Source organism: Lycorma delicatula, chromosome 8, assembly GCF_047948215.1.
Source record: "Lycorma delicatula isolate Av1 chromosome 8, ASM4794821v1, whole genome shotgun sequence".
Lineage (NCBI taxonomy): Eukaryota > Metazoa > Arthropoda > Insecta > Hemiptera > Fulgoridae > Lycorma > Lycorma delicatula.
Genome location: NC_134462.1, coordinates 98,160,122 through 98,174,492, shown reverse-complemented (window position 1 = coordinate 98,174,492; position 14,371 = coordinate 98,160,122). Strand labels below are relative to the sequence as shown.

Sequence of the window (14,371 nt, the reverse complement as noted above, 5' to 3'; positions counted from 1 at the left end):
TTTGTTGACTTTCAGTATTATGTGACTTTCTCATAATGAGAGTTAATTTTCAGTTTAAAAATTATATAAGTAGTTATTAAAAACGTATTATTTTACATTAATACATTAATTCAAATAAATAGTAATAAAATGTGAGTACAGGCTTACCTGGTATTGACTTTCAGAGTTCTCATATTCTTTTACTTTAACCCGGTTGCTGTAAATTTATTTCTCAATAAACTGTGTACATAAACTTTATATATCCACCATAAAAAATGCAATCGCTCTTTTTTACTTCAGTTTTCTCTTACCTCTTTTATTTTATTTGTATTTTAATTTACATGCATTTATTTATAGAATAGGTCATTCTCAGAATTTCTTAAACTAATTATGTTATTCTTTCCTCAGTTCTATAAACATTTACATAAATTACACAATATGCGAGGTGTGTTTTTAAAGTAAGGTTTGTTAGTTTACTGCCTATATACACTATGTACAGATGGTGCTTGCGTAGCTCAATTATTTCAATCAATCAGCTGTTAGCAACAATAATTTAGTTGTTTCATCCATTTCCATGGAGTGCTATCCCACTGAGTGAGAAGTACTAGGAATAACCTGATTTTTATGACAGAATACGATTTGCGGCTGAAACTCACAGGCAAATTTGTAATGATTACTATTCGAATATTTGAGTAACGCTAAAGTGAGGTGGTAGTGCTGTTCATTTTGGAAAGGTCAAATTATATTCATGATAAAGAATGTAGCAGCTGGCTATCGATCATAATTGATGATTTGATTGAAAAAATGACAAAGAAATTTGAGAAAACCAGCACTTCACCATGTAACAATTTTCTTTAATGTTTCATGATCTTTGATTTATGAAGTTTTGACTGAAAAATTGGGCTATAAAAAATTGTGTGCCAGATGGTTCCCAAAGATGATGTTAATCGAAAAGCACAATGAAAAAAATGTCCTGCTTTTATGCATGAATTTTGCAACATTACAATAATTAAGGTGATGAATTGTTTGATCACATTGTTTCCAGAAATAAATCTTGATTTCTTATTTAAATGTGAAAACAAAGAAGAAATTGATGTGATGGCGGCATTCAATCATCTCCTACACCGAAGATCTTCAAAAGAGAATGTTCAGTAAAGAAATTTATGGCTATTGTTTTTTTTGGAGTAAATGATGTCTTGCTTACTGAATGTAGTGACCACAAACTACTGTGAATGCTGTTATCTGTTGTGAAATGTTAAAAGATCTTAGAAGAGCTATAAAAACAAACAGCGTGGTATATTATCCCATAAGATTTTGTTTTTGTATTATGATACCCGGCCGTAAAGTGAGGCAAATGAACATTTTTAATCATCCACCCTTTAGCTGTGACTTAACATTTAATGAATATTTTCTTTTTCTTCGCCTGAAATAGTGGCTTACATCAAAAAGGTTTGACAGTGTCGACAAATTAAAAAATGGTGTTATTGTGTGATTTAAGCCATTGGTTGCAGGTTTCTTGAAGAGGGAATGAAGAAGCTACTGATTGAAATGCTGTGAAATATGTGTTAAAGTTGAAGGCAACTATGTAGAAAAATAGTAAATAAATGTAGTTGTAATATGTAGGTAATAAAGTTTGTTCATATTTTTTTTTTTATTCCAAAATGAACCTTACTTTAAAAAGACCCCTCTTATATTTCATTTTAAGCACAAGCTAAATTAATGAATTACCCAGCGTTTTCTAAGTTTAGGTTCTTACCTCTTATTCAGAAAATATTGTATAAAAATTCTAAAAAATTACTTTGAAAACTTTCAAATTTTCGTTTAATTCTTGGATCCAATAATTTATTGGTAAAACACATCTGAGAAAGATAAATAAATGTTCTATTAAATTTTTAATTACCTGTTGATTTGATTGGTAACATTTTATAATTGAAAGACCAAATGCTAATTCAAACAGTCTTTTAGATATCACTCTAAAGATATGCTATTGAACCAACTATGAAGTTTACTTAAAAAATGTATTATAGTTTTCTGAAAGTTATCTAAAAATGGTTTTTATTTACATAACATTTTAAAAGAGTGACCTCTGATCTTGTTAAAATATACATCTTATAATTAGTTAAGAGTTTATTTTTAGATAAATGTGAATTCATTACTTTAGAACTCTTTTCTCGTACTGCAAAAAATATGAAATTTGCTGTTAAATATTAAAAGATCTGGTAAACAATTTCACCCGTTTTCATTAATAAAATTCTGTCTATTCTAAGATAATTCTGTCTTAGTCTAAGACTTGCTACCCACCGGGTTGGTCTAGTGGTGAACGCATCTTCCCAAATCAGCTGATATGGAAGTCGAGAGTTCCAGTGTTCAAATCCTAGTAAAGCAGTTATTTTTACATGGATTTGAATACTAGATCGTGGATACCAGTGTTCTTTGGTGGTTGGGTTTTCAATTAACCACACATCTCAGGAATGGGTCGAACTGAGAATGTACAAGACTACACTCATACATATCTTCCTCATTCATCCTCTGAAGAATTATCTAAACGGTAGTTACCGGAGGCTAAACAGGAAAAAGAAAAGAGTCTAAGAATTGCTGATCATCCGTTATTGAATGTTTGTGGATAAATTCTTAACTAAAATCTACCTTATAGTTTAATGAACATATTAGTAAAAGAATGTCAACCTCTTTGGAGGACTGGTAATGTCTTTGCTTTTCATCCAGCAGGTTTCAGGTTTAAGTACCAATCAAGCTTTGAATTTTTCTCATGTTTGAACATTTTTGTATCATTTCCATGTACAGACTTTAAATGTACATGGTGATTAAATAATATAGGTAAAAAGAAATAGAATTTTGATCAGTTAAGTAGTTACTGAGTATTATGTTACTGTCAGTATAAACAAACATGTAGATATTTTGATTTTTATATACAAACATTAAAATATTTCTCTTATAAATGTGCTCTCCATATATCTTCATACTGTGCTTATATCTATTAGAAATACCACTTAAATGTAAAGAAAATTTATTGTAAAAACATTTTATTTTCTTTCTTGAAATTAAATATAATTGTTTTTGTTGCTGTTAATGTAGAGCAAGATAAGGAGAATGATGTACGTAATGCACAAGCAACACAGGCTGTGATTCAACGCAGAAGAAGACCAAAGAGAAGATCTACTGGAGTAGTACATGTCGATATGGATGTGAGTACACTACAGTTTCTAATTATTATTTCATTTATAAACTAGTTTCTTGCATACTGTTGTGTAGTTATATTTTTAATTTCAAAAAAATCAGTTATTCTGAACAGTTAATCTAAAAAATTTGTTTACATTGGATTTGTTAAGGAAACCTTTTACAGATTACATGAAATTTATATTATATGTTATTTTATTGTTTACAAGAAGTGTTGTGCATTTTTTTTTGTTTTATCCATAATTAATAAATTTATTTTTGTTTATTTACTTTTTTTTTGGAACCTCTGGTTTAATCGGTTTTTTTTTCATTCAGGCTGTAATAAGCATCCTGTTATTAAGAATAATGTAAGGATAACCCTTGAATTATCACTGATTTTAGTTAAAATTAACAAGGTTTAAAAAATAATATAAATAATTTTAAAAGATAAATATTTGTATATTTGAATTCATATAATATGTGAGGAGTGGTTTCAAAAGTAACGGCCAATCGGTTGTTCACAAAATGAGAACAGTTGAAAAAATTAAAAATTTATTAATGATTTCAAATACTTACATATTTACTTTACTTTTTTACATAACCACCACTTCATTCTAAACACTTTTGATATTGTGAAACAAGCATATTCATGCCCACTGCATACAATTCCACTTCCTGAGATTGTACGACAGATTTTCAACTCTTTATCTTTCCTCAAGTCATGGAGATGTAAGCCAACTTTTGAGGTTTAGGAATAGATAGATGGTAATCACTGAGGGCAAGATCAGGACTGTAAGGGGATATTAAACATCTCCCATTTGAATTTTTGAATTGTCTCTGTTGTGCATGTAGCTATGTAGTGGATCCATTATCGTGAAGAAGAACAATTCCTAATCTCAGCATTCCTCCGTATTGGTTTTAAATGCCACAACACAGTTTTGAAAGTATTTCACAATAGACTTGTGATGTGATGGATGTTCCAGATTCTGTGAAATCAATTAAAACTCACTGTTTAGTCCCAGAATACAGTTGCCATGATTTTCCTTCAAGACTGGGCTTGTTTGCATTTTTTCAGTTCAGGTAAACTGGAATGACACCACTGCATGGATTGTTGTTTCATCTCAGCATTGATGTACAAAATCCATGTTTCATCACCAGTGATGATGTGGGAAAAAGGTCTATCTTCCTTGTGGTTAAAGCAGTTGAGAAAAGCACATGCAGATGTCATTATGAGCATTTGTCAAAATTTTCAGAATCCATTGTGCGCACATGTTTACAATAGCATAATGTATCAGTTACAGTTCTCAATAATGTTGTCTTTGAAACCTCTGGAAATTCTAGAAAAAAATTGCTAATCTTAAATTGATGATTTTCTCTCAATTTTGCATTCACATGTTCCAACTGGATGGTCAGTCCGGGACAGTAGGCCAGGCCTGTCACTTCTCTGTTCATTGTGAATATTTGAATGGCCTTCCTTAAACTCACGATACCATTGCCTCATTTTTGCTTCACTCATTGCTCTAGGTCTGCATGTTTCTCACAGTTGATGATGAATTTCAGCAATAATATGCCCTCTTGTGTTCAGAAATCTAATTACTGATCGAACTTAATAACTGGCAGGATTTGTTATTACTGCACTCATTTTAACACACTGTCTCTCAACGGCAAACAACAGCAAACTGATGGCAGTGTGGCAGTTACATGCCCAACTGACCACTTAAAGGTACTGCGCATGCACAAACCAGTTAGTGTTGCCAATGGGTATTTATAACTTGGCCTTTACTTTTGAACTGTATATTGGTAATGATTGAAAATTATTTATATAAAGTTAATGATGTTCCAAATAATTTCTTGAATTATTGAATGAAATAGTTACCGAGTTGGGTATACCAAAGGCTATTTAATGGCATTTTACTACATATATATAAAACAGGAGCTTTTCATAACACATGAAATTGATATCTGTCATAATGGTCATTTTGCTTTCCATCGCGATTGCTTTATTACACATTTTATTGACCAGCTAAATTTTTTTTTTTTTTTGATTTCTTTGTTCAGCCATAGCATTTTGTCATGACATAAATGCAATCTTGTAAAGTTTGTAAAATTTTACTGTTTATCCAATCTTGAAATTTTAATGCATCTGATTCATTTGAATGATTTATTTGCTTACAGTCCATTTTCTTGAGCTATATCGTGGCCCAAACTGACATTTTTTTTCACCTTTCTCTTTCTTTTAGTAATTATCCAAGGTTCAATCAAGTTAAGAAAAAATATCATTTGCGTGGGCAGATGATGCTAATGTGTCATGCAACTTCTCTTGTAAAAATACCATTTAGGCATAGGTTGTTGATCTCTAGGCTGAACTCGTTAATAAACCTAAGTAGAATATTACTTTACACAAAAAGTAAATGCTGTGTACACATTTACTGTGAGGTGCACAAGATTCACAATTTCTTTTCTCTCGCTTCGCTTTTACCTCATTGTAATTCATAAAACTACCTCCTAAATTATCCTCCTGTTTTTTGTAGTTGTATCAAAAAATAATATTAATTATCTATAAATAATTGCAGGAAATTGACCCTGATCGACAAGAAAGTGGGGGTGGTGGTGGTGGGGATGATGAAAACCTTCATAATAGTAATGAGGTGAGTCAAAAATATTATATTATTTATTCTATTTAGTGATGTGTAATGTAATTCATGTGAATGTATTTGTGATATATTATTTATTCATATTTACTATCTTAACCATAAATTTTCTGAATATTATTCATTTATTATGAATATAATAAAATAAATTTTAAAATATATTTAAAAAAATACTTAATTATAATATTTTAAAATAATTAAATAAAATTCAGAATATTTATTCTGAATATATTCATAACAATAATGATTATTGTTAATATTTTTTGTGTAATATTTTACATTTACCCTTTATAAGATTTCATTGTTTTTTTCCATGTATTTTATTGTGTTTACCACAATAAACTTTTTTTAATACGTGTATGTGTTTTATATGTGTTTAAAATTGAGTTTTTTACTTTATTAAATTTTATTTTCTGCATTATCCTTCAGAATTTCGGTTTATTTGACCACTTAGTAGCCCTGCAGGAATTTTGATAGATTATATTTAAAGAAGCACCTGGTTTTTGTGTGCCCTCTTGGTATCTTGGCTGTTACAGTATGAATCACAAAAAAGCTGCCTTAGAAGAATTATAACTTACAAACCAGTTTTAAAAAATGAGCTATATTTCATACACCTTGTTCATTTTGAGTTACAATCTATAAGAAGAAAGCCGTCGGAAACTTTATGAATTTTACCCATTCTCTCAATATTCAAATTACATATTCCATAATTTTATTAAGAGATTAATAGATTGTGTAAATATGTCTAAGAACTTTGTTACAATTCCAGTTTAATCATTTCGTTTCATTTTTCTGATTATTGGTTTTAATATGGCATTCTTTTAAAAAAAAGTAATATATTTGCTACCAGTAAAGGTCCTATCTTTATCAAGAGCTCAAGTAGCTTGAAAAAAGTTACTTTATTAAACCAATCATCAATAAAGTAAAATATATTAACACATGAATAACAAATAAAGTTCTCTTGTTAAATATATTGTAATTTTTACTTCCTTGTAAGAAGTAACGGAAGTATTGTGATCGCAAAAGATTTCGGTTTTCAGATTTCAGTGGAAATATCCATTTTGACAATCCCTGAATCCATTTTGACTAGTTTCAGCGTGATGTCTGTTTGTATGTATGTTTCTTGCATAATTCAAAAATGATTAGCCGTAGGATGTTGAAATTTTGGATTTAGGACTGTTGTAACATCTAGTTGTGCACCTCCCCTTTTGATTGCAATCTACTGTACCAAAAGTATCCAAAAAGTCCAAGATTAAAAATAAATTGGATTTTGGACTTTTTCTTAACTGCAATAATAAGCCCTCAATGAGAGCTTTTCAACGACATATAAGTGGTACTTACTTTAATTGGTTCCAGAGTTATAGCCAAATAAAATTTTAATTAATGAAATATTTGGATTTTACAAAGGTAAGGCACATCGGTTCGAATCAGACTTCATCTCCATTTTTTTTTTTTTTAACTTTTTTTATTTATTTAAATATATTGATTTATTAATAATTATTAACCTCAGATTGTAAAAAAAATGTTTACTATAAATAATAAATTCAAAAATAACAATAAAAAAAAGATATATGAAAAGAATATCGGAAGTTATTAATGAAATAAAATTTTATGCACTTTTAATTTAAAAACAAATGTGTGTATGTAATTTAATAGGCATATAAGGAAGTCATGTGGTGTCCACATCAGATTTTTTATTTTTGTATAAACTCTTAACAAAGTAATGGAATATTGAAATTGCATATGTATAACAATATAATCTGAAAGAAAAATTATATTTATAATTTACTAATGTAATTTTCCAAAAATTAAACATTAACTATGTTTATATATGTAAATATAAGGTTTGTTATCTATTTTTTCCTGTTGTAAAATTTTTTATTAGTACTAGTTTGTTGAATATCATATTCTTTTATTTTCAGATATTGTGTTATACTAATCTGAATTTCTTGTCATGATCACTGCAATTTTGTCATTTGACATCACATTGTTTTTTTTGAATATTTTTTGATAAAATCTTTTATCTTATTAAGACAAGCTTTTTTTCTTGTTATCACTATAATGGAATAAACGTGTTTGTTTTCTGTAATAATGAAGAAGAAGAGTTTATTTATTTGTAGATAAAATTTTATTTAGATAAAATAAACGATAGATTTCAGAACCCTTCCTTAACATATTAGTAAAAATTTTAGTTTAAATTTAAAATTACTTTATTAGAGTATATTCAAAATTACATTTATGTAATAGAAACCAAGACTGGAGATTTCATTCGTGCAGTCAAGTATAGAGAGCCTCACTTAGCGAATTGTGTTATTAAGGATCATGTTACTATTCTTTAATTTGGATGAGAAGTTTCTATAAAAGTATTGTTAATTGAACTCTAGAAAAAAATATATAGATTCCTCCTATATACAAATATTAATTAAATTAGTACATATAATTTTATTGCATTAAAATTACTGGTTGTTTCTTATTGTGAATAATTCTCCTATTATCACATTAGAATGTCACTATGATGCTTATTTAATTTTTCCAGTCGTAGCTTATTTTGTATTTTTAATTAAAAATTTTTCTCACTTAACTGCTTTCCCATTTTTGTAATCTACATCAAGCAGTTTTGTAGAGATCTCTGCTTCTGGAATGAATTTGTGAATTAATTAAAAATTACAGAGATAGATGTTTGCTTTCTCTGAATTGAAGTAAAATTCTCTTGCTATTGTATGTATGTAATATGTATTTGCTTTTGTGTTGATATGTGATGCGTAATAATATTATACGCTTTATGTGTTAATTGCTCATTTGTGTTTAATTATATATCAGATTTTGTTTTAAATTCATGTACATTATTTTTAATACTTCTTAGATCCATAATTTCTCAGGAATTGTTCTTTGGTAAATTTAGTTCTCTTCTCTAAAACTAGGTGCAACACAATGCTTGTAATTTTCAAATATTTCATTCTTTGTAATCGCATCTCTTCTGTTTAGTTTTGTTAGTGAACTGAGGTGTTTAGGTTTAATCTGTTTTTAATTTTTATCTAGTATGAAAATATATTACATCCTAAGGCTGTGTATTATACACAGTATAATTGAAATAAAATCAGAACAACAGCTCTGTATAGAAAACGTGCAAAAAAATTTTTATGTATAAGGTACATAACTATAAAGTGAAAGTATATATTCTTAACTCATGGTAATTTAAAACTTGTGAAGGTCAATGGAGTAGTTTATTGGTAAATGATCTTGTAATAAGTAAAATTTCTTAGGATTGTGTGGAAATTATATTGGATTTATAAATGTTTAAATACTCTTATCTTTCTGAGATTTATTATTTTTACTGTCATAAATTTGGATTTTTTTTTCTAGTTATTTCTATTTAAATAATAAATGAACATGCTTTTTATATTTCTTTTTGCATTTATTAATAAATTTTAGTCAGTAGTTGTTATAAGTTAAAATACTTTCAGTTTTCAAATTTTATTATTAAAAAAATTGTCAATAATAAGATTAAATACACACACACATGCACATGTGCATGCAGACCGTTCACTAAGAGGGAAAGATGAAGAAATTTGCTAATATAAACATTCATTAACATTCATTAAGTATAGCAATAACTTGCTTACTCAGGATTTAATTAAAACCTTTCCTTTTCTTCTTAGTGCGCTTACAAATTTAATGGTTTTTCTGTAATTTAAAATGTCTGAATACATTTTTAAAAATTACACAGCAAAGTGAAAGTGTAGAGCAACTTGAATGAAATTTTCTCCAGCTTTATCTGAAACCATAGTTCCATAAATGAGTAAATAATACATTATGTAAGTAGTCAAACACAAAAAGACTATTTGTAATTTATAACAGCATAACTGATTGAATCATGATAATAAATATTTATTATAATACTTTTAAATCTATTGACCGAATAATCTTAAGAATGAGTTCACAGGAAATTAGTGATTTATTTTTTGCAGAAGTATACAGATAGTATACTGTAAATAGGCAAAAAAATGTAATAACCCATTTAGAAATATATTTTGAAGTTTAAACATTAAGACTATAAAAATATCATTATGATACAAGTAAACAAATATGTTTTAGTGCCTTTTAAATGTAGTAAACTTGTATATTTGTATTAATACAAACATACACTACTATATACAAGAGCATGATTGTAATCTGTAAAAGAGCTTTTTCTGTTCAGTTATTCACATAATATATCATCAATATTTTTTTATATTCACTCTGCTGCATGTTTTTTTTTTTAATTTTCTTTAGAAAGTTTAAATGATCAAAGAATTTGTTAAATCTTCAAGCATTATAAAGAGCAAAGGTTAATGCAGTTTGTTCTGAATCCAGCATAGTTTAACTAATCAATCAAAGTAGATAGCTTTAATGAGTTAAATGTAATTCTCTTTTGTTTTGGTAATGCTGTTCTGCTCAGCTAATGATTATGTGTAAAAACATGTTTTTCTCTACATCTCTCATCTCTCCTTTTTCTGGATACATGCTCCTAATTTAAGTATTCTATTAATCATCTCTATTGACACAACACATGCTTTGAACTTAAAAAAAAAGAGCCTGAATATGAAAAAAACAATTTTTACCATTGTAATAGAATATGAGTAATGATTGTTTATTTTTATTTTCATAACATAATTTTGGTGTCTGTGATCTTCTAACGCCAAAGACTTGTAAATATACAAGTACTTCTCTTTGAGTAGTGCCAGAAAGTGTTGAAAATATAATTTTCATTAAAATAAATTTTTTAACAAATTTTCTCCTAGGATTACTTGTTTTTGTTGTTGTATCCGTACGTGACTAGAGGCAATATAAATGTCCATTATACAATTTGTGACAAATAGGATCAACTGCTTTACACTTTTAAGGCTGTATGTGGTATCTTATGTACACCTAATACACTTAATGTACAGTTGTTTTGGTTTAAGTTCTGACCTTAACAGGTTGGACCTTAACAGTTGCTTTCCCTTAGAGTAATGATATTCACTATACGTCTACAGTAAATAGAATGAAGGTGTCATTTGTAGGACAGAATATAAACTGCAGTTACATAGGCTTCGGATGTTACTTTTCAATCAGTTTATTTAATAAAAAAGGTAACGGAAACCACTATCTATAAAGTCTGGCACAGATGTTTATTATTCCTGAGAACAGTTGTGGCCATCAAGACATGAGTGACTTGTGTCTCATGTCAGTAATTTCTTCAGTCTTCAGATTTATTAGTTTTATATTAACTCATTATATGTTATAATTTCACTGACTAATTTTGGGTTACATTAAGACTTAGCCTGTTAAAATATTATGAAAATAATTTGTCACGTTTATATATGGTGGTTAAATAATAAAATGCTTGTAACTTAGGAATGCCATTCATAGAAGTGCAACTGACAATAAATATTGCTGTTATTATGTTTAATTGAAATAAAACTTAAGAGAAATGTAGAAAATGCTAGTGTCATATTTTATTTTTTAATTATGCTTCAATGGCTAATGGAACCTCTCTTTGAGTTAAAGTGATTGTATGAAATTTATTAACCGAATTGTTTGTGTAATCAATCCTCTTCAGTTATACATGAATGGTGCAAATGGTTTGTGCTAGCTTATCTGCGAGGGAGATTGATAGTTTGATGTCCAGCCTATCCAATTGTATTTTAATGCTAATGACTCCCCTTTACACTACTGTTTCGTTGTTGGTTTCTAATTAACTTCATGACCTGGATGTCAGCAAACATGAGCATATTTAATTTACAGAACTGAACATTAATATAACATTAACTGAATATACTGTATGTAACATGATGGATATTTAGTTACAAGTACACTCATTGCATGAGTCTGTAAATGAGGGATGTGCCTACCTAGATTACATAGCTGGAGACTTTTGGAATATCTTACAAATCGCTCACTTTAGTATAGTCTTTCTTTATGGATTTCATTAGCAAATTTGTTTTTATAAGTTTATACCTAAAATCTTAAGTTAGTTTTATAAAATCATTTCGATCAAATCAAAGATTTAGGATAGTATCGGTACAGACCAATATTCAAATCGTACTTTGTATAGAAACTATACTTTATTTAAATGTAGCAAAAAATTTTTTTACTGTAATATTTACAGCAAATATAAAATTTCAATCAATTTTTTATATGAAAATAAAATTGGGGTATTAAATGCTAATTTACTCAAAAACATGGACTGTTATACTGTTTTCTGAAATATACTTGTAGTGAATGCTGTAATTTATTACTTTATATAATACCATTCATGCTGAATGAGGAAATTAAATATTTCTAAATATACCATTATGTTAAGATTAAACTGCAGAATCTATAATTCCCATGTAAACAAACTCCCTTTAACAAAACTTATTTGTTAAGAAAATATTTTAAAAAATTGTTTCTTTCAAACATTTAACCCTATAGAAAAGTTTAATTTTCTCAAAAGTTTATATTTAAAGGAAATTTGTTGTTTTACTCGTTCCAGAATTCTAGGGTGCTTTGTCCATACATGTATTTGTTGATTGTGATCTCATGTTGTGAATATGAATGTTATAATCAGATTTGCAACTGCTCATTTTTATGTTAATCTGGTTTTCTCAGTTACAGATTATGATTAAAGGGAATGTATACACTTATAAACATTTAATAAATGTAGTATATCTAATATAAATAATGTTTATAAATATAAATATTCTATAATTATTTTTGCAGTATAAACCCTGGATTTAAGTGTGCTCCAAATGAAATTTTTGTGTAACCTTTATTCTTCAACTTTGAAAGTAAAGTATAGTACAACCAAGTTAACATTGTATGCAGAAAAAAAGTGATTAAAGATGTTAAAACCACTGGTTAAATCAACAGTCATATGGTTACAAGAACAGATCGGTTACAAGCATCTTTTATAGCTAACAAAAGAAAAAACAAAGACAGTCTGTAAATATGAAAAAAACTATATATTCATAGCAAATATAGAAATGTTATTAAATACTTTTATGAAGAGAAAAAAACAGATAATTTCTTCCTTTTAGTGAATGTTCAAAGAGAAGATGACTGCAGCTATTGGAAAATCAGTATGGACTATCTGCAACATCAGAATAGAACCAAAGAATGTTAATAGTGAAAGTATATTATTTTAAGTCCTGGAAAAAATAGAAAACGAAGTAGTCAAAAAATTATTGTTGATTTTGTTTAGGGTGTAATCAGAAGAACAGTTTTTATAGGACGAAGGAAGAAATTTGGTCTATAAAAAAGTTATTAGTTTGATTGAAAAAGATGATAGGTAAAGTCTAAGAACACTTTTACTTAAAACTGGTTTCAAATTTAAGAAATGTAAAGAAAAAAGAAAATTCTCATGAAAAAACATTCTAGCATGGAGAGAAAAATATTTATGATCGATAAGGAGCAATGATCTGCCTTTATTGAAGCACCTGATTATTTACTTAGATGAAACATAAATTCATGCTAGGTACACGGTAAGTTGCTGCAGGCAAGATTCTACTGAAACCAATGTTTAAACAACAAGAACCGACGATGATAGTTGGCAGTTATTCACAGTGGCATTGAGGGTGAATTTGTTCCAAATGCTCAAGTTATATTTAATTTTAAATCTAAAAAATCAGATTACCATGATGATAAGAATTTTGAAAACTCCAAATAGATTTGAGAAAAACTTTTGTTTAGCATTTTGTAAAATTGTATTGTTGTGGATAATGCGTTATACTAATCAGTTTAAATCAACAAACTACTGTTGAAAGGTATTAGAAAAACTGAAGTACAAAATTTTCTGATATCATTGTGAGGTGAACTTGATATAATTTATCTTGGATTCAGTAAGAAATCCTTATGCAAACAAAATCAAACAAATGCAAAAAATATTATAAAGCTGTTTACATTTTTCCTGAATGTGAAGTTAAATTGTTTAACCTAACGCTCTTGATTGGAGTCACAGTGCTGTGTCTATCAAGTCCAAATGCAATGTTAATTTGGTTATACAGTAGTTTTTATTTTTATAAATTATTAAAAAGTTACTGAGGTTTTTTTTAATATATTTTAATTTAAGCTAATATTATTATATTATATAGCCAAATATAATATAAAACGTATTCAGCCACTCCACAAAGTACAGGATTTTTAATTCTGTACTTAATTCAAAGTATTTTTTTATATAAATAGCTAGATTTTACGTACTGAGGAGATATGTACTACAAAAAATTTAATTTAAATAAATATATATACAGATATAATTAATACATAATGTAGTGGCCACCGTATACAGTGGTATAGTGCTTGAATGATTTACTTGATGAAAGAAAAACTTTGCTAACTGCAATATTGTATAATTTATTCTGAAACAGTTGATCACTTATACTTGTTTTGTAGCTATTACACTGCTTTTTGTCTTGTAATATTAAATTCTTTCCCAAAATTTCTTTCCCTGACATTGGAATATTTAACAATCTATGAATGTAACTATAAAAACCCACCAATTTATGTGCAAATGGATGTAGTGATATACTATGAATAACACCATTGGTACGTGATGGTTTGTGATGTAT

At 28.0% G+C, this 14,371-nt stretch overlaps 1 protein-coding gene across 16 annotated transcripts in view; it reads left to right on the top strand.

Annotated features, from left to right (window-relative positions):
* Mbs (Myosin binding subunit) overlaps positions 1–14,371 on the top strand; it is a 308,562-nt gene that overhangs the window by 209,772 nt on the left and 84,419 nt on the right. For 15 of the 16 annotated variants that reach the window (XR_012757331.1, XR_012757329.1, XR_012757330.1 and 12 more), the window contains 2 exons: positions 3,073–3,182; positions 5,727–5,801. Coding sequence is in view for 9 of the 16 variants with exons in the window: in XM_075372614.1 (XP_075228729.1) it covers positions 3,073–3,182; positions 5,727–5,801 (185 nt within the window). In the remaining 7 variants the exon portion in view is untranslated. Of the gene's footprint in view, positions 1–3,072; positions 3,183–5,726; positions 5,802–7,726; positions 7,785–14,371 lie in introns of those variants that run through there. The other variant, XM_075372619.1, reaches the window with a different exon arrangement.